Source organism: Danio rerio, chromosome 21 (genome assembly GCF_049306965.1).
Source record: "Danio rerio strain Tuebingen ecotype United States chromosome 21, GRCz12tu, whole genome shotgun sequence".
NCBI classification, from domain to species: domain Eukaryota; kingdom Metazoa; phylum Chordata; class Actinopteri; order Cypriniformes; family Danionidae; genus Danio; species Danio rerio.
Window position 1 is genome coordinate 24,309,709 of NC_133196.1, and position 21,322 is coordinate 24,331,030.

The 21,322-nt window shown below is 37.3% G+C and overlaps 1 protein-coding gene across 2 annotated transcripts; it reads right to left on the bottom strand.

The window, feature by feature from the left end:
• polq (polymerase (DNA directed), theta) lies at nt 1-20,810 on the bottom strand. 2 transcript variants are annotated; one of them, XR_002456327.3, is made up of 32 exons: nt 20,390-20,810; nt 19,174-19,267; nt 18,464-19,088; nt 16,523-16,705; nt 15,777-15,907; nt 15,475-15,631; nt 15,284-15,392; nt 14,995-15,208; nt 14,760-14,901; nt 14,307-14,453; nt 13,977-14,189; nt 12,029-12,171; nt 11,751-11,949; nt 11,509-11,651; nt 11,227-11,420; nt 11,016-11,140; nt 9,706-9,949; nt 6,978-9,499; nt 6,743-6,883; nt 5,898-6,085; nt 5,579-5,819; nt 4,994-5,187; nt 4,782-4,910; nt 4,530-4,664; nt 4,331-4,445; nt 4,134-4,252; nt 3,860-4,044; nt 2,192-2,303; nt 1,608-1,732; nt 1,379-1,520; nt 408-511; nt 1-318 (listed from the first exon to the last, which is right to left on the bottom strand). XR_002456327.3 is itself a non-coding variant. In XM_009295407.4 (32 exons), the coding sequence occupies exons 1-32, from the start codon at nt 20,449-20,451 to the stop codon at nt 205-207; spliced, it is 7,731 nt and encodes a 2,576-aa protein (XP_009293682.1). In that variant the 5' UTR covers nt 20,452-20,810; the 3' UTR covers nt 1-204. The 2 variants fall into 2 exon arrangements, 1 of the variants encoding a protein (XP_009293682.1); XM_009295407.4 differs by having other exon boundaries at nt 4,530-4,704.
• Between the last annotated feature and the right edge of the window lie 512 nt (nt 20,811-21,322).

Sequence of the window (21,322 nt, forward strand, 5' to 3'; positions counted from 1 at the left end):
TAATGTTTGATCTTTTTAATTCATAAACATCTTTTTTTGGATAAAATACAAAACTATTTAGCACTTTACACATTGCACTTAAATTGTAGAGTTTCATTTCAGATTAAAAACATGATTATAAATAAAACATTTAGTGTTTGAGTTCATTACTGTAAACCATGATTGCTAATTGATGTGTAAACAGCAGAAGAGTCAGAGCAACGTTTATATGTCCAGGTCTTGAAGGTTACCCCAGCTTGGCCCTACTTTAACTTTTACTCTGAGCTTCACGTATAATTTAACAACAGACTCCATTTCTCGCTTCACAATTTGTGCAACCTGTGGAAATGATCAAATTTCATTTGTCACTGCTGTACTTATATTCTCTGCTAAAAGTAGCAATCAGAATGAAATTTCTTCCCAATTACCTGAATGACATCTTCCTCTGCGACCTCGTAGATGAGTTCATCATGCAGTTGAAGTATAAAGTAGCCTCCTCGAAGGGGTCTAAACTGATTTCGGTGTCGACCACCTGAACAAAACATATCACAGATGTCAAACTACTAAAGCTGCGTCCCAAATGGCACACTATACATGCTCTTATCCACTTATGCACTTACACACTCAACAGTAATAGTATATGTAGTGTCGTTCCAAATTGAATGATAATATTTTTTTACATAGCAGAAATTCAAACCAATTCCCAGATGTCTGATGGTTGCCAAATTACCGAAATGTCCAAACTACTAAAAATACCTCCCATGAGTATACCCCATTCACTGTCGGGAGGGACTATAATCACTCTTGTAAAAGAATTGTGCTTTCCCAATCCAAAATAAATAAGGTAATCCAACATGAGCACTTGTTAGCTCTGCCCCTTCTGCTACGAGCAAAGCAGTGGTCGTGAAGTGTCCATCACTCCACAATTTAGAGTGAATCCGCTACTTACACTCTTTATACTACAAAATGGTGGAGTAGTGCATAAGTATGCAAATTGGGACGTACCTACAGTTAAAGCTGCGGTCACACTGCACTTTTCTCCACATAGACTTCCATTCATTTGCACGCAAAATCGTCAGACCGGAAACAAGCTTGTGTGACAAGTTTCGCAGTTTGCTGCATTGCAAAGTTCATGCTTGGTGAACTCTGACGAAATCGCATCACTTGATTGTGTGAGACCAATCGAAGATCAAAACATGACATCTCTGGACAGAAATTTGAAACATGGACCAATCGCTCGCTTTTTAAAATGTCTAATCATCTTGTTTAATCCCGCCCCTTTTCGCAGTGGTGTACTACAGAATATTACAAGCGCAAACTCTAGTGTGACCGCAGCTTAAGTGTGTTGGAACACACTTATCCTTTATTCAAAAATTTAAATCTTGAAATAGTGTCATACCCAATCTGATTGAAGGGTGTTGGTGTGATGTGGGCACTCCAGGAAACGCTTCTTCTATTCTGCGCTGGATGTTGATGGTTGCTAATTTCACAATGTCAGCAGCAGAGCCCTGAACAGTTGTGTTTACTGCCTGTCTCTCTGCCTAAAAAATAGAAAAAGATTAAATTAAACTCGTATTCCACACCAGATATATATATTTTTTTTTTATGGAGGGCTCATATAGACTTACGTGAGACTTGATGTACACATTTGAGTCTTTAATTCCAGGCAAGAAACGCTTCCTGCCGAGTAATGTCTTTACATAACCGTTTTTCCCACACTTTTGCACAGTTTCACGCAGAAAGTTCTGTATGCCTTAATGAACAAAACAATCAACAATGTAATGTCAATAATTATGATAAATTATGAATTTTGATTTTGTTATCTCACATTGCTAGTGTTGTGGTGAATAATTCACCCGTTGTCAAAAATCAGGCTTGCCATTGTAGTCTTTAATTAAAATCCGAAAACGCACTACCTGTTGGTTTTAAGTTAAATTCTCAGATGAAATCTTTTAGGCATAGTTACGCCCCTCCAACTGTCAGTTTTTACAGCACATAGATAGCAAACAGAAATGGTGAGGAGGAGGTGTCTGTTAGGTTGTGATAAGCTATTTCCCAATCTTTCTGAATGAAATGCCTACTTTACTACTAATAGAAAAAACAAGCCGTGCCCACTGTTTTCTCATTTAATATTCTGTTTCTTCAGGAACTGTGTCACAAAACAGCAAAAGCTTCAGGTTGATGCAAACTTTATATGTAAAGTGCCACTTACCATTGTATCTGGATTTAAATGTCTCAATGTAACAGGCAGCATCATTCTCCTCAATGCCCATTTGCTCTCCGAGTGACTTTGCACCCATACCGTAGATTATTCCATAACAAATCTGTTAACACAAGTGCAAAGATTTACAAAAAATAAATATCAAAAAATCACGAAGTATATGCAAGTGATGCTAACAATATCTAATATTTCACACAAATTGTGCTTTAAAAAAATCGACTAGTTTAAAATCTATGAACATCAACAGCCAGTTTTCCATCATAACATGAAGGGAATACTTTCAAAGTTTAAAAAGAAATGCAAATCCCAAATGCAAATTAGCTGCATTTCCATCAAGTTGTTATAGAGGCTGACTTAAGCTAGTAAGCAACAGCAAACAAGGCAAGCATGATGTAAACAGCCGAATAGTCACGTAGGTTGATCCTTTTATTATAGTAACCTTACTTTGCACAAGTCCAAAAACCACTTGCAGCAACTGTAAAAAAAATTGTGTGAATTTAGCGATTTTTTCATTTGAAATTTGGAATTCTTATGCAATACTTCAAATGCATAGTAACTGATGGAAGCCCAGGTATTGTGAAAACAATAACTATTAATATAGTTATTTTGATGAGTTGGAGGAGACCCATGGCAGTGAGCGACACCTGTGCCACACATTAACACTTTTCATGGAGGAGTTACGAAGGATAGAAGTAGGAGTAATGACAGTGGAAGAAGAGAGAGGAACAGGCCTGGGAGATTTTTAAGGTACAGTTTAAGGGTGCTTTCACACCTGTGAATCGATTCAGTTGTTCCGAAACAGAGATTACAATTGTTACATTGTTGCTCTTTGCTCTTGGAGTGGTTGGCTTTCACACTGCAAAGTTTCTAATCGGACCAAAAGAGCTAAAACAAGTCACGTGCGAGTAAACTCTCCTCACATTGGTCAGAGTGTCAGGGTTTATTTTGCAGTGTCCCGCTAAGCTGTCAGGAGAGGTGGTGGTTTGGTGGTGATTGACAGGGTGCACGTGCGCGACGTGTTTGAGGAGAGATGCGGTGGGGAGGGGTGAGAAGGGTGCGCGACGATGCCTATTTGAGGACCAGGAGGGAGATGCGAGATTACCGGGAGATCATCACTCGTTTGCGGGCATCCGAAGACTCGCGAAACTTCCCGCCCTACTCATAATTCTCTCTTCATATAGCCGTAAGCCTATTACATATCCATAAAACACTGTGATATAACCGCGCTCGGATCGGATCGCTTTCTCACTGCAATCGAACCGCTCCAGGGTTCGTTTCAATCGAGCCGAGACCACCTCATTCAAGCGATCTCGGAGCGATTACTTTGGCGCGGAACAGAGCACGATTGCCCTGTTCACATATGCCAATCGAACCGCGCTAACTGGGCAAACGAGATATGTTCCGAAACAAAAGTGTAGGTGTGAAAGCACCCTAAATTTTGTTTTTGCTCCAGGTCTTGAGCCATCCACGGGAACTGCCTTTTCTAATCACTTAAACTTTACGTTGATCATTTGCTTCGTCTTGCCTCCTCTTTCCACTGTTATTACTCATTGTTTTATCCCTCTGGAGATGCTGTGTGGCACAGGTCGCTCATTAACATTTGCTCCACCAGCCTCCCACAGGTCTCAGCTCTACACCGCATGTTCAAATATAGCAAACCTGTTTGGCCTGCTGCCTCATGTTATCATCAACTGAAGCAGGGTCCACCATTTTCCACTCAGCTGCTATGCTTTTAAACACATCTGCACCACTGTTGAGCACATGGAGGAGTCTTCTGTCCCGGGAGAGATGAGCTAAGATGCGGAGCTCCAGTTGTGAGTAGTCAACAGCTAATATCAGACCTCCTGGGTGATGAGATTGAAAAAGAGGGAAGTTAATGTTGCGTAAATAATGTTTAAATAGATCCAGATAACTCAATGTTGAAGTTTCATACCTGAAAAGGGAACAAAAGCATGCCTCATGCTGACAGAGAATTGCATCCCTTTGTCTGGTGATTTGTCTGAAACTTTTAAAAGTGGTGCCAACAGTCGGTTTATCTTTGTTCGTTTACACCTGAAATAAACATAATTGTGTTTATATATTTTCTTATTTTGTTAGAATAAAAAGGGGAAAAACGATGCAGAAATGTACCACATCTTGCTTCCACCATTCTGTGACGTTTGACTTTCTTCTATAAGTGTTGGCATCTGAATTTCAAAATCTTTTGGCACATTTTGAATGTTTGGTTCAGTGAAGCTCACACGTCCTACATGAGGAAAAACATCACAACATAAAAAATATCAAGATAATCCTGACGTAAAACGTAAAGGATTTTCATTATGCTCCGCACCTGTGGCAGTGTGCGACTGTGAGATTGGATGTATTCTGTCCATCTTCAGGTGTGAGTGCCACTTTTTCTCTCGTTGCAGGGGGAAAACCACTTTTGTCAACGCATTTGTGATTCTTCTCCACTCAAGAATAACACCTGGTAAAGGATGTAATGGCTTGAGCTTCTCTAAAACATCCTGATGAAACAACCAAAGAGTGCATTTAAAAAGTGCATGCCATAAATTTTTATGAAAATGCAAAGACTGGAACATACCTTGGTTGTGCTGAACTGTTTAGAAAGTTTTATACGAGCTCCTGCTCTCCTAGTGTAGCCCAGCGTCTTCTTATTCTTCAGACCATTTAAATCTCCATTTGGAGGCAGCTTCAACTCAAGAAACAACACCTGTGATTGTTGAAATTATAGGATTTTAGGAATAATGAATTTCTGTCAGGAGGCCATCATTATTTGGAGTAATTTAAGTATACCTCTGCTACATCCTCTGGACTGGTCAATGAGAAGCTGTGTCCTGCTAGCTGATAAGCTTGGGATTCAAGAGCACTTAGTTTGGCTTGCATGACATGTTTTTGAGCCTCACATTCGGCAATGCTAAAGCCAATTCCATTCAGCTCTAACAATGCCAGGCAGTACTGAGTTGGCATCTCTACTTTCTTGAATACATCTAGAAAAAAAGGATGAAATTAATAAACTGCTCCATGTTCAATCCTGCTCATTAAGGACCCATATACTGTTTAGTTCAGCTCAAATAAAACACTTTTCAGGACTACCAAAATCTGGTAGCACAAAGACGCAGAGCTATTACTTTTTCAGTCGGGCTACCAAAATCTATCTATATCAGAATTTGGTAGCCTGACTGAAAAAAAATATATATATACCCGGGACTTCAGGTTACCAGATTTTGCGAGCCTTGCGTTTAAACCAGCAAATCTAAGTTCTTGGAATGTGCAGGCAAGTGTAGTTGGGCTGGTTTGAACTAAACTCTGCAGGACACTGGCCCTTTATGAGCAGGATTGTACACTGGTATGGTCAAGAGGTATAATGATATTTGCTACCTAAGAAACCATCCTTTTCTAGTAGACAGTTGAGTTGGGTCATGACCCTGAAGACCAGAACAGACTCAATAGCAGCTCTGTAGCGTCCAGGTTGACTGGCTTCTCCATAGATTCCTAAACTCTGCACACCCTGCCCCGCACTAATTCCCTCCAACATTGGGAGGTCCTCAGTTGCGAAACTGGTCACCATGTTGTGGAGTGTACGCTCTTTGGAGCTTGAATCCAAAAGCCAACATGCAATCTATAGAAGAACAAAGAACTGAATGAAGTTGGACATCATACCTCATCAAATTCCTGATGGAAAGGATTTCTATCAAACCTTTGGGTCTTCAAATGTGCCACGCACGGCAAGTTCACATGCCAGCAGAAGTATTTTGTAAAGATGAATGAAGTCATAGGTGACTGTGACACTTGAGTCTTTTTGCAAGCAGGACTGAATCTGCTTCAGCCGCTCTTCAACCGTAAGCGTATCATCAAGAGGCGGTGGCGCTAAACTGGCACTTATATCTGTATGTGGAAAGAAAAACTTTTGTTGAATTCATTCAATTGAACAGGAGGTCAAAAGGTGTTCCATTTGATCAATGTTATTATATTTAGTCCTCAATCAAGAATTTAACAGTAGCTTTGTTTCCATTCACCAATTTTACCTGCATTTTACAATGTCACATAAAACAAATACTTCATGAAAATAGTAAGAAAAATGTGCATGATGGACCTGCATTATTGGACTAACCGGCGAATTGACCACATAGTAAAACATCTGTAATGTTTTGTTCACTCTAAAATGCCCAAGCCAAAGTCCATCATCAAAGTGGTTCTGTATTATTATCTCCCAAAACTGTCTTGAGCATCTGTGCTCCCGAAGAGTGGTCTTACGCCTCTAAAGCCACGGGTTCTGTCTTGATTTTTTAATAAAGTAATTGCAAAGTGCTAGTCATGCATTATATTTTAAAAGGCCCACAGTGGCGTCTCCTGCCACAGTAAAATCTATTTTTCTTTTTGATATTTGGCACCAGTTTAAAAGGGAGTGTAGATTTTGTTTACTTTGACTCATTGGAAGGAAGCAGTGCTTTTTCCGCAAATGTTTCATGCAACATTCAAGTTTTGTGAATATGTCTAATTGGCATCTTTGGATGGAAACATTGCTAGTGTCAAATTTCCTACCTGTGTCTACAAGCTCCTGTTGTAGAGATACAAAATAAGCATCTTTTGCTCCCCAGCTTACAGATATGCCAATAACCACAAGATCCTCATATCCCTTCAGAAGGAAGCCATCTTTTCTTTTGTTCCTCATTGGGGTAGTAGCTTCAAAAAGAGTATTACATCTAATTAATAAGGTAGATGATAACTGAAACATACAGTATATTACAGAGAAAGTGTATAGGAAAAAATGTCTTACGTTTTTTGAATTTTCCACCTATGACAGTCTCAGGTTGCACTGAGGTGCTGTCTGTCTTCTCACAGGCAACAGCAAGAGAAAATCTCTCTTTTGTTTTCCATTCGTTTACAAATGTTTCAAAAAGCCTTCTGTCGCTTGCCACATCAATTATGGAAAACGTTTCTGGACTGCAGGAGTTAGAAGCAGGAAGTGAAGGACACTGAGAAAGTCTCGTTAAGCCCTCGTCAGCCAGAGGTGCGCCTAACACTGATGTTGAGTTTGTCCTCAGACAAGGTTGATGATATCTCTGTGTACATGATTTGATATTTGGATCTAGTTCAGACCTTTGCTTTGTAACATTTTTAGGTGATTGTATAGCAGAAGTGGTCATTTTGACTCGTGGTGTGACTGGTTCTAAAACTTGTGTGGGAGGAACAAGGTCACTAGGAGTCACTTTCTTAGCCTGGACTGTTACAAAGTCTTCAGATCTTGAAACTTCTGGACCTTCCTTCTCAATCTCTTTGGTTTTTGTTAGGGAAACAGCTTCTTCAAGGACAACAGCATTTGGTTCCACTAATGAATTTGAGTGAGCTGTTGCATCAGGTACAGTTGAAAACTGATCAGACCATTTATCAAACAAGTCCTGCATTCCTGGACTGATATGAAACGATGAGCTATTTAATCGATGCCTTTCAACTTTTTGCTGATATTCATTGCTTTGTGACACATTCAGTTCAGACACTATGTCATCTGTATAACTTGGCTTCTCTGCACCCAATCTTGGGCCATCACAAGCCTTGCTTATTTTTTCAAGGTACTGCTCACCAATGATTAGTGAATCTCCCCATTCTGAAAGGTTGAAAGATGATTCCCCCCATTGGATTGCTTCCTGGTCATCTGTTGGCAAAGCCTCTCTCCTCTCTGGAATGAGTTCTGGAGAAGAGCCATTTGAATTAACTTTCACTTCAGCCTCCTGATCTCCCTTGTTGTCTTGATCTATTGCTGCCTCCTCCATGGCATCCAAGATGGAGTTGTCATAGAGACTGTCAAACAGAAAGCTGCTGCTCCGATTGAAACTGTTGTCAGTAACATGATCTGAAGACTCATTATTTTCCCTTTGCTCAGCAGGTTTATTCGCACATTGTTCTTCTTCAGGAACTTGATTACTGTAATTTAAAATGTTCTCTAACTGGCTGTCAGTAAGTGAAATGTTGTATTTTGGTTTGGCTTCGGTGGGCCAGCCATTATCATGGAGAGATAAACTTTCAAATGGGCCTTTGTTTTGCTCTTTAGATACTCGATTCTCCTTTTCCAGGAAAGATGACTGTTTGACAACTTTCTCACTTGTAGAATCAACTTGGTTATCCTGTTTATTTTCTCTGACAACGTTTAATTCAACATTCCTATGTGAAAAATCATGCCCGTGAAGCATTTTCTCAGTCTGTGTATCAAGCTGAAAACTATCACCAAACTCTTCTAGTCCATTTGTGTACAAGTCAGGAGAGCTAAGCTTCTCAGAATTACATACTAAATCATTCTTTACTCTGGTGTTTACATGCAAGTCCCCTTCGTTCTGATCTCTGTTGCTAAATTTCCCATAAATTTCTGCAACCATTTCTTCTTTTTCAGTTTGGGTTTCATGATTAATGTCTGCATTTATATTTAAATGTTTCATTTTTGATGTGCGCTTTTTCCCCTTACCAGAGGAAACCACACAGACATTTGTGACTTCCTCATTTGGGAGTGGAGTACATGAGCGAGAGTCTTTTTTTAACCCTGTGTCTTTGTTCAGTTTCATCTTGACTTGATCTATTCTACAAAGCTCTTCAGGTTTTGGCATTTCCTTACGGTCTGTTGCAAGTCCATTTGCAATTCTCATCTTCACTCCAGTGACTGTGGGTCCCTCTTCATCACCTGCAGCATCCATCCTTCTGCGTTTTGAAACTGGACTAACACAGTGTTGGTCATTGCCAGAGATGCAGGTATTAAGACATGAATTTCGCCTCTGAAGTGATTCAGATGATGATTCAACTGTCTGGTTATTATCACAGCCCTTGTCTTTTGCATTGATAGATTTGAGAACTTTATGAAGTACACTTGATTGCAGTTCACATTTCTTATCAGGTTGGCATTCAGCAGATGATACACCCGAGTCAACGTCCATGGTTTTTTCTAAATTGGTAGTGGATTCTAATGGCCTCAAAGGGGGGTGTGAATTATTGTTAGAATTATTTTCCAGCAGTAACTTCTCTTCAGTCACATTTAACATTAAGTCTTGGCCCCCTTCATGTTCTGTGCCTCCTGACATGGACCGTGGTTCTGTGTTTGAACTGTTATCTGGCTGAGTCTTTGCTGGGAGGCAAGCTGGGTTCCACTCCACCCCTAGAAGAGCCAGATCTTTCTGGAGGAGCAGCTGGGCTTCAGCCACGATCTGCTGGGCAGCTTCTCTTTCAGTCAATGCCTTTTTCCCACTGACCCAGATACAGCGCATACTCTTGCGTTCTTGAGCCTCCACCTCGCTCTCATCTACTGCCTGTCTGGAGCTGCAAGATTGAAATGATCAATGAATGACTTGATGTAATCTATTAATGAATCAATATTAAAACTACACTTTAGGCAATAATCTGATGAATAATGATATTTTAAAATTCTATAATTTTAGCAGTCTTGCACCCTTAAATGCATATATTTTGCAACAAATAAAGGCAATTCAAACATTAAAATATCATCAAGTAACCCTTTTCATTACCTTTTAAAAGGAATAGCTTTCCTTAAGGCCTTCTCCACCTCTGTAACATCAGCTCTGGCCAACTCTGCTACCGTGACAAACCCAGAGCTGTAAAGTGTTCGTGCTCTCTGGGCAGTTAGTAAAGAGATTCGAACTAGATCACACAACTCCCTCTGGACTCCAAAACTGAGACGACTCTGGAACTGGGAGAGAAGCAGCTCTAGGTTGTGCCATCCAAGCCGATTACAGAAAACCGTAACCATACCTGAAAACAAAAGTATATACAATATACATGCATACATACATAAATACATGCATAACACAAATAAGTACACCCCCTACAGATCTCTCTTTAAATTAATATTTTCTACAGGATACTATACAATAAGATATTTGTGTTTATACATAGGATTAGTCCGTACTAAGCTAATTTAATAAATTAATAAATAAGATTACAGTAGGGCTGGGCAATATTAGCCTAAAATCTAAATTTCGATTAATTAAATATTTGAACTCAATTACAATTAATAGGTGAATATTTTATTTATTTTATGTTTTTGCCCTCACAGTTCATTGACAAGTTTTGTACAGTAAATATGCTCACATATTACAAGTGAGAGTTTTTTTGAATGAAGGAAGCATTACTAGGTTTGAAAAGAATTGAAGGAAACACATGCTATTATTACTATTAAATTAAAACATTGCCTAAAACGCAACTCTCCTCGCCACCCACCCACATCACCAATTCCACACCAACCATTGTGCTACGTGTCGTTGAGATGTGCACCTAAATTCTTTTGAGAGATGTGCAGTTATGCGAAGGCTGTGCCAGACCGTCAATAAGTGTAAATCATATTATAATAAGTATAAATTAGCCTTAACCTCTTTAGACCTGAATTATGTTCCAAATTTTAGAAAAATGGGATGTCATGTGATGTCCATTGTAATGGACGCAGGGTCTGAAGGTGTTAAAGTGGGCTCACAAGACTCCACACACGGTAGGGAAAGTAATTGAAAAATTTTACCTGGAAAAATTTGATCGATAGATTCTAAATGTCGATTTCAATTACTTTTTAATTAATTGCCCAGCCCTAGAATACAGTGCAAAAATTTGTACACCCTGATGAATAGGTTAGATAAAATACAATTTTGATAAGAGATTATATTCACTGCAAAAGATATATAAATATACATTTTAATGGGGTTGTACTCATTTATGCACTGCACTGTATGTATATATGTGTACGTATTATTTTATCTTATGTAAATAGCTTTTTACAATCCAAGTGAGAAACAAGTTTCATTAGATGCATGACGAGATATCAGTGTACCTGCATAAGTGGAAGCAGACTGCTGAAGTGACTGAAGCTGTCCTCGGCTACAGCCATACTTCTTTGCAACAGCTCCAAGAGGCTCTTCGCTTACCAAGTCAAGAAGAACTAACGTTGTGAAAAAGCTTCAGGATGAAAAAAGATACACATCAACAAGCTGCTACTTGAAAGCAAATTAAAAGAAGCATTCTAAATAACTAACACACTGTACCGTTTGTGAATGGCCATCTGCCTACGTTGCTTCTCGGTTTTTGCAATTAATTTGCCACCAACAGAACGAGCCAGGAAACCTTCCTGTATGCCGACCATCTCAGCCACCCGCTTCATTGCCGATGGTAGTTGCTCCCAAAGACAGAAAAACTGATACCAGTCTATTGTCGTCCAGTCCACATACACAGGGGTTATCTTAAATATGTGACATGACTGTTAAAAACCCATATATGAAAACAAAAAAAAACACATTTAAAATTGATTAACAGTTTGTTCTGTCTACCTGGTAAAGGATATGGAGATCATTTTCCAGCACAAATCCTTTCATTGCTCTCTGAAGATCTGCAAAAATCCCCAATGCTTCCGGAGGTGATAAAGAGGAAGACAACGTCGCAGAACCCAAATGTGTAGGACAGTACCTCTCCACTAATAGACACACAATTATCAAAATGTTATCATCACGTCACAGAAGATGACTGCTACTGTAGGTTTTTACTGCTATATATTTGTCTTTTGGCATCTTACCATCTCCTTCTTTCTGTATATGGATGAACTCATTGTCCATCAGCCACTCGATGCAGGCTTCAATAGCACCTTTATTTCGAGCTTCTGACTCGCTTCCATCCTGATGAACTTCTTCAGCTGCTATACTGGCCGCCAGCAGAGTGCAAGCTGCATACATTCTCACATCCTGTGGTGAGCTGGCAACTCCTCCAACAATGATCTTGAATGACATAAAATGTTGAACATACTCCCCCAATACACTATCATACAACAGATTTTTTACAGCAAGACATTTATACCTCCAGGATGGCCCTTAGCATGCTGGTAGTAACGCCCTCTCCTTCCCGCTTCACCAGGCAGCTGCTGATAGGCTTAAGCGATCCCTGGATGAGGCTCATCCCCTTCGCACGTTCAGCCTCTTTACAGACCAACACACTCTCACCTGATTATTAAATGCACAGATTATTACATCACTGGAAAAAAAAAATATTATTTAACATAACACATTGTGCAAGTATATGTCATACATACTGTCATAAATTTTAGGTTTGTATTCACCACACACAGTACCCTTCCAGTATTTTAACCTTAAGTTGGGAAGACAAGGGGTTCAAAATGACAAAATGAGTCTGTGACAATTAAATTAATTTATTAATTTAATTCATTTTCAACCGCTTTTCCGGGGCCAGGTCGCAGGGGCAGCAGTATTAGGAGAGAACCCCCGGCTGGCAATCCCAGGCCAGCCAAGAGACATAGTCCCTCCAGCGTTTCCTGGGTCTTCCTCAAGGCCTCCACTCGGTGGAACATGCCTGAAACACCTCCCTAGGTAGGCATCCAGGAGGCATCCGAAACAGATGCCCTAGCCACCTCAGCTGACGTCTCTCGATGTGCTTTTGGAGGTGAACTTGGAGGTGCTGATTTTTATCCCAGCCGCATCACACTCGGCAGCAAACTGCCCCAGTATTGAAATATTTAGTGTTTACAGAAGCAGAGGGCAGATAAGATGGAAGTAGCAAGACAATAACCTCCTAGGACTGAAGTGTCCACATATGTGGAAAGCACATTTTAGCTCTTAACTGGCTATTTAAAATACTTTGTTTTACATTTTGTTACAGGCATACAGTGTCATCCTGCAACTTTTTTGCAGCATATGAAATCTCTCTAACACTATTTGTAACTGTCCAAAATGAGGGAAAAAAAGTTTTTACTGTCCGTAAGTCAAAGCAAGTTTAAAAGAAAATTTTGTATGTTATATATGCATAAAAACAGTCAGGATAAATTGTTTTATGCACATACGGACCACAAGTCCACATAAATGGACATCATTTTTCATGTCAAAGATGATACTTAGGTACTTAGATATCAAAAGATGATACTTAGGCTTTTATTTTTTTATTAGGTTCCAATAAGCCCCAATAGCAAAGACAATTAAAAAATGCATGTAAAAAAACACCTTGGGGCTTAAGAGGTTTAATCTATGACAACTGTAAAGAAGTAACTAAAATATCCACTAATGCATGCTTTTTTTTCAAATATTTTAGATTAAATATGGTAATGTTTATGGGAATCATGTAATTCTTGACTAATTGTAAAAGAAATGTTAAAACGAGTGACAAGTTTAATAAGGTTAATTTGAAATTATTATTCTTATTTATTTTATTATTAAAAATAATTAATTATAATTTAGTTTTATATAATATTTATTCCATATTAACAACTTATGCTAGAGCAAAGCCTCTTTTTGTATTATATAACTATAAGTGTTATTAAAAGCATGAAATAACATTTTTGCAACAAGACAAGGACAGTCATTTTGAAGCTGAATTTACTGGTATTTTACGCAATTATGTAACATTCAAAAAACTTTTTTTCATCTTCTTTGTTGCTTGCCACAGCTGCAATAATTGAATGCAGTGTAGAAAGGAAGGTGGTAGAAGGAAAATAATATTCCTCACTTGTGTTTATTTTATTGGTAGGGTCAAACAAAGTTGTTATTTTTTTCTAACATGTCAATTACCAAGCCATATGACTTTTAATTTGCATTGTCCTGGCAAGATTGTATTCGCTTTTAAGTAAATGAGCCCCTGCATTGGTCTTCTTTAGTTTGTGCATTGTCAAAATATCAACCGCAAAAAATTCCACTCCATTACTGCTTTTATAAGATCAAACTCTCATGCTAATTCACATACTTTAATACATCTGGGCCAAAAGTAGCCATAACATGCTTTCAAAACATGGAGCACTCACCTATTGTGTCCACGCCTTTACGGCCTGCCCGTCCCACCATCTGCTTATAGGTCAGGATGTCCAACAAATGACCATTAAAAACAGGAGTTCTGATAATCACACGTCGAGCGGGCAGATTTACACCAGAAGACAAGGTGGAGGTGGCAGCTAACACCCTAATGTAGCCTTGACGGAAAGCACCTTCAAGAATATCCCGCTCATCGAACGTCAAACCTGAAACCAGATTTCCAAAAATGTTTATGTATTGGATAATTGTTTTTAACAGTTAATAAAGATTTATAAATAGGTAATCAATATGAAATCAAGAATTTAACAACAAAAGGCATGTACCTGCATGATGGAAGGCAACACCCCAAGGAACAGTCCTCTGAAGCACATGGTCCAAACCTGCGGGTGTACGTTTCAGCTGAGCTAATACATCTAGGAGACCTTCCTGATTAAGAGATATACTCTGCCCTCCAGAGCCTGACTGCATTTCTGTAAGAACAAGTAATGTTTGAGACATCTGGATTGTACAAATACTGAAATAATTGGGTAACACTTTTATTTTACTTTTAGGCCACAATTCATGCTATAAACTACTGGCTTATTACCTGTTCATTAGTAGTGATAAAGCTTGATCTTATTCTGCATCCCTAATTCTAATCAAAACCTAAACCCAACTTCTATCTTACTAACTACTAATAAACAGCTAATTAGTAATTTATTAAGCTAGTTAATGTTTTATTAATACCTTGAATTGTGACCTATACTAAAGTGTTACCAATAATTGTAAAGTTAAACCTTTGTGATGAAGATTGTAAAACTCTCTTCCAATGCTATCTGCTAGTTTCTCACACCAGTTCTTCGAAGGGCAAAACAGCAGTGCAGAGTGTCCGTCCTGTACGGTCTCAAAGCAGAGGCTGACAATGTGATCATCGTCTCCCTAAAGGAAATTGGATATGTAAACATTAGCAAGTTTAGTATGTCATGGGGAATTTTTTTTTTTATTTAATTAACCAAAAAATATGTCTCAGACCTTAATGGGAAGAGCTGGAGTGAACTGTCTGACCAAATTCAGAGATCCGTCATAAATATTTGTGCCAATCTTGACCCACTCCATCAGTGGCACTGGGCGATAGTTCGTACTATACAGCTCAGCACTCAACCAGCGGGCAAGAAGATCCAAGTTTGGCAGCGTGGCACTCATACCAATAATCTGCACACCAGTAGAGGTACTCTGACCAGAGTTTCTTTAAATAGAAAAGATGTTCACTTCCACCATGCATAATAAACATAATTTATTTTAAAATTCCATTTTAACATACCGTGTTGCAGTTTTTTGGGCAATGTATCGTATTTTAGTAAGCAAAAGCTCTAACAGATATCCACGACCAGAGTCCCCAACCATGTGCAGCTCATCAACTACAACAGTTCCTGCAGTTTGAGAGAGAATTTAGTTTTTTAAACGTACCTGTCACAACATTATAAGAGGCCAAATATTTTTTGTTATTTTTACCAAGTAAATCCAGTTTATCTTCTTCAATGAGTCTGTTGACGAGTCCGTTAGCTTTCTCTATTGTGCAAACAGCGACATCTAGTGCTGAAAACCCACCAGCTGCTGAAGTGCTCCCCATATATCCCTCCACCCTGATCCCTGCCTCCTGAAATACATTCTGAGTAAAAAATAGTAAGTATAATATATATTAGTAAAATTCCAAGATGTGTATTGACAGGTGTTTTACCTTAAATATTTTTTATTTTTTAAGATTTTTAAGGTAAATTTTTGTGTTTATGTATAATTGTTGTATAATAACCAACCTGTAGATAAAACATCTTCTCTCTCGCCACAGACACGAACGGAAGAATGAACATGGCTTTCTGTCTTGTTTCCAGCACTCTCTTCAAGATCAGCAACTCAGAAACCAATGTTTTTCCTGCACTGGTTGGAGCTAAAAGAGAAAACGTTACCTTTAAAGGGACCTATTATGCAAAAAATCCCTTTTATAAACACAGTTGTGTGGCAACAGTATGTGAATATAGCCAGCCTATAATGGTATAAGTTGACTCTATTTTCTTTAATAAAAAAATGTCAATCAATTCTCCCTTTGTACATATCATCAGGGGGAAAGCTCTACCCATTAGTGACAATCTCTCTCTCATCATCATAGACATCCCAGAGTGAGAAGCAGCCATCTACCATTAGTTTTTTCACCATAGCTGGTAAAGATAATGTCAGCGACTAATAGGATTATAAATGAGTTTTAAGATGCATAAATGAACACCGAACACCATAGTCTCCATAGACTATATTCTTCTAAGACACTTCTTATATTTAGGCACATCAGAGACTTGTTTTACATCTTATAAAAAAGTGCATAATAAGTCCCCTGTAAACTTTTTGATAACATTAAATAATTACACATATTCTAGAAACACATATTCTCTTCATATACTTTATAACATATATTTTCTTAATATTCACCAAAAAATGATCTGTTACTCAGACAAGCTTAGAAATGAACAAAATATTTGTGGTTAAAAAGAAGATAACTTTTTTTTTTTACCAGAATATACCAGGTTCTGGCCCTCCAGCACTTTGCCCAGAGTCAGACACTCAGCCTGCCACTCAAACATCCTGTGAACACCGAGACTCTGGTACTTCTCCAGAACAGGCTTAGGAAGACCCCAGCTGGAGAGCAAAAGCTTGTCTAACTGATCAGCAGGACGTCCCATGTGGATGCTTTGTGCTATTTAGGACAATAAAAAGAAACAATCAATATTTCAGCAAAAAAGAAAAAACTGATTTATCCTGCTTTAAAGTCAAAAGTCATTTAAGAGTTTTATTTTAAAAGGAAATGCTGACAAATAGCATCATATCTGCAAATTTTTAAAGAAGTAATTTCTGAATGACTTGTGACATTGAATGATGTGTCTTAAATAAATATTTTAATATTCAATCATTTATGAACTTTTTAAAATAAGTGAATAAATAGGCTTTGCATATATATATTTCGACCGCTGTGTGGTGCTTTTAACATAGACTTCTTCAGCTAAAACTTCAACACGATAGTTCAGTTTTGTCTTTTCACAATACTTGACAGGACGGTATTGTGTTTACCTTATGCAAAGTACCTTTTGTATGTGATGTGATGTGTTGAATTCAAATATTATTTTGTTTGGTGGTTTTGGTTTTCTTAATAAACATGCTTTTATACTATACTGTAATTTTTTGTTTAGAAAAGATGTCTACAATACATGGTGAGAAGCATAGCCGTAGGCTGCAAATATTAAACAAATATAAGTTTTTTAGCCTTTATAGTGCCATATTAAATCGTGTTGGGGTAAAAAGAACGTTCCATTTCTAAATCCTTTAGTTTTATTTAAAATATGAAAAAAATCACAAAATATGAAAACAAATAAATAATTTAAACCGATTGTAATGGCATTCGATAAAACAACAAAGGACAAGACACGTTTAATAAAAGCTAATCATATGACTCTTATTCTGAAAAAATAAATGCTTTCATAACGGAAAAGAGCTTTGATATGCATACAAGATTTGACCATACAAATTTTTTTTTTAAATAAATAAAATATTCAAATTGATTTAGATGTGAATAGCAATATTTCAAAATACTCAAGCGCAGACAAATCATTTTACAAGGTCTGCTATTGATCTACAAAAACAACCCTGGAGTTTTCAAGCTAGGCAAGATGCTGCAGAGATTTAAGTGTATGATAATTACGTTAAGTTTTAATGTTGTCAAAGTATGACAATATGCTGTATAGGGTGCACCTGCTTTAGGCTATATATTTAGGCTATATATATATTGTATATGGCACTTAAATTAATTTTAACGAAATACTCTGTTCATGTAAACGAAAAGTTTAGATAAAAAGACTGTGGGATTCTTGATGTGCTAATAACCCTGTGGTCTGAGCATTGACACAGAGTGCATTATAAATTATATAATATTTATAATGCACTCTGTGTCAATGCTCAGACCACAGGGTTATTAGCAGTATATATATATACTCCCACAATCACGTTATTTCAAAAATCCATTCAATATTAGGTCAGCTTTGGAACTCAAATCAGAATAGACTCATTGAATTCTGCAAGATTTATGTCTGTCCTGTAAAAATCTGTTCAGCCAATCTTTAAGACACTTTAAAACTTTTGTAAAAGCTTAAAAACAAATCCATATACATTTTGTCAGGGGAGCTTTGCTTAATGCCTGAGAACAACTGAGGTTAATTACTGTGTGCCATGCATCATGGTTAAGCATCCGTGTCCAAAGTTTGATTGTTTTAAACATCAGTTTCAGGTGAACAGAAATCTCTCAGATTTGATTAAAGATATTTTGAACTAAATTTTGGAATGACATAAGGATGAATAAATAACAGGATATTCATGTTGGGGTGAACTAACCAGCCAAGTCACTTCTTCAAATGGTGATCAAATAGCGACATCTGCATGCAACAGTAGAAAAGTTTACCTATACCTGCATCTGATAGTGTAGCATCACCGAGGACGGTAAGATCCAATCCAGGCGGAGGGGTCAACACAGACACTGATTGGTTTTTTAGAGATCTCTTCTGCTGCTGCAACACTGACCGCTCTTTAGCAGCAGCCATATGTGTTGGACTGAACAGAATGTAATCCTTGGAGTCATTAGGGCTGGTGACTTCTCTGAAATTTAACTTCTGCTTGCTCTTTGCTACTTTAGATGTTTTTTTCATGGAGTTCAGGATCTTTTGAGGGGAAGAATAATCTCTGTTCTGTTTCAAATCATGGGTCCGTCCTCCCACTTCAATCTTTTTGGTTTCGCTGAACAAAAGTTTTTGGGCCAAATCCTTCCAATCACCCTCTTTTTTGGCTTGAGTTCTGGTTCTTTTGTGCTCTGATGGACTTGAAGGGCTGATATTTTCTGCGTTTTGCTCTTTTGGAATTTCAGCATTTTTTGGAAAGTCACAGTTTTTCTTTAATGGTGCTGGTTCGGTTTGTTGAATCTTTTCAATCTTCTTGAACTTCATGACTTCTGGACCAAGTTCATCAATGGCTTGTAAGATTTCCTCATCCATAGCCAGACTGGAGTCTCCTGGCATCCACTGCTTACTCTGGATTTGCTTAAAAAAACAACAACATTTGTTTTTAGTGTAACAATGTTTACCAGTGGCTTAAAATTATATGACATACATTTTAAAAGCATACTTTTGGTGCAATAATGCTTCTGTTCTCTGATACATCTTCCTGACACAGGTTACTTAATTGTCTTTGTCCGGGCTTCTCATCTGCAAGACTTAAGCTGTACAAATGAAAAAATTGGTTACGACAACACTATTTTAATTTTTGTTCAGACATAAAACAAAGAGAAAAATGCAACACTTATAAATATCTTGGGAATAGTATAACAGAAAATTATTGCCGTTTTTAAACCTTGGAAAAGTCAAGGTTTAAAAACGGCAAGAATTTTCTGTTATACTATTCCCAAGATATTTATAAGTGTTTTTTAATATAATTATTTTTTTAGTTTTTAGTGCAACAATATCTCCAGTAGAAAATGACCCTCCACATCAGAAGCTACTGGTCAGCAAACATTTGAGAAACAAATTGCTAACAAACCAACACCCTGTGCACCTGAACAGTGCAGTGGCTTTCTTACTTTATATCCAAGGAAAAGAAAGATATTAAAAGATGCCTTTTCAAGTTGTAAAGAAATCTGTTTTGTAAACTAATAAAGACAGCAGGACAATGATTAATTTTAATTATTTAGCCTGACATATTTACTGTTTCAAAATACTTTAAAAGTTTCTTAAAATATCTTGTGTTCAATAGGAAAAAACGTTGTTGTTTTTTATACCCAGAAGAACATATTTGAAAGCAGTAACCACAATACTGTCATAACATGATATTTTTATCCAAGGTTTTCATACCATCAGAATCTGATACCGGTCCATGCCTAATATATATTATAGTTAGGATGACATATAAATATACTGTAAGTGTTAAATGAAAGAACACTTTCATATACCTTGAACATTCATTCAAATTTCTAATGATAACTCAATTATTAAGCACAAATTTTGCTAATATTAAAAGTTGAGACCAACAACAAACCACGCAACATTTTGAAGACAGAAACTGTCTTTGAATAGTAATATAATGGTGAACATACATGTACAGTTTTTGAATATCAGTGAAAATCTTTTAGAGTTAATTTATGATTGCTAATAATCAGATTTAAAGATCATCGTTTTCACTTGGACTTTACTAAAAAGCTCCATATCAACCAAGTTTGTAAACATTGGTCAAGAATTAACAGTGAAGCATTAAAGCTCCTTGTCAACCAGAGTGTGTAAACAAAACTATGGCAACGTAGACAATCAAGAGAAGCACAGCAGAGTTTCAGACCGCAGACACATCTTACCCTCTTGTCTTCACAATACGATGTTGTCCCAAATAAATCTTTCTTGTCGTTGCAGTCATCATCACACAAAGACTTTCAATTCAACTTTTCCCATACAATGCTTGATTGAGTAAAAATAAAAATAGCACAGTAAAATGTTTTTCAAGGCAGTTGTTTTGCTGCTACCTCTCGTCGCTGCGCGTCCATAAACTCATGTTAAAAGATATTAACGTTACTGACACTTTCATTCCAGCTAACTGAGTTGACATTTCAGAATAAAGCTGTTTACATTACACGATCGCAAACCCAGTGAATCATTTTACATTTCACTCGTGTAGAGTTTGTTTGTTTAAATGCATATTTACAAAAAGTTCTGCGAACTCAGACTGGGTTAAAAGAAAACAAAAAACAAATAATCAAAGAGCCCGCGGTGCTTGCATACAGTGGTCCCGGGGAAACAATGTTGATTTTGAAGGTTCCTCTTCAGTGACATTACAAACTATGCAATACTATAACATTATTCTGTGTTATAACAATTAAAATTATTTACAGGACAGTGAAATAATCTGCTTTGTTATATAAATAATAGTAAAGGACCGTGATTAAGTCGCTGATTTATTGTGTTTTAATAGCACGCAAAAATAATAATAAAACATGCTATTAATACATTTTGGACCTTCAGGACGTTTTATGAATGCAAATTCGTAAGTAAGTAACTAAACAAATCATTTTTAGAGTCATATTATTTTGTTTTCACAGTATAAAATGGTTTTTAGCACTATAATAGAGAAGCCATTCAGTGGTTTTATACAAGAAGCTTTAAATATTGCATTAAAGATTTTTAGGATGATATGTAGCTCATGGTAAGTAAGAAAAAATGATAAAGACAATAAAGAAAAAAACTTTTATGGTTTAACAGTTTAAAATAGTTTATTTTCTGAATAAAAATCCCCG

Coding starts and splice junctions, on each gene's coding strand:
- polq (XM_009295407.4), bottom strand. CDS start 20,451: ATGATGACTGCAACGACAAGAAAGATTTATTTGGGACAACATCGTATT. Junction 11,421..11,508: donor ATCTCCATATCCTTTACCAG/GTAGACAGAACA, acceptor CACATATTTAAG/ATAACCCCTGTGTATGTGGA. Junction 4,705..4,781: donor AACAGTTCAGCACAACCAAG/GTATGTTCCAGT, acceptor TTGTTTCATCAG/GATGTTTTAGAGAAGCTCAA.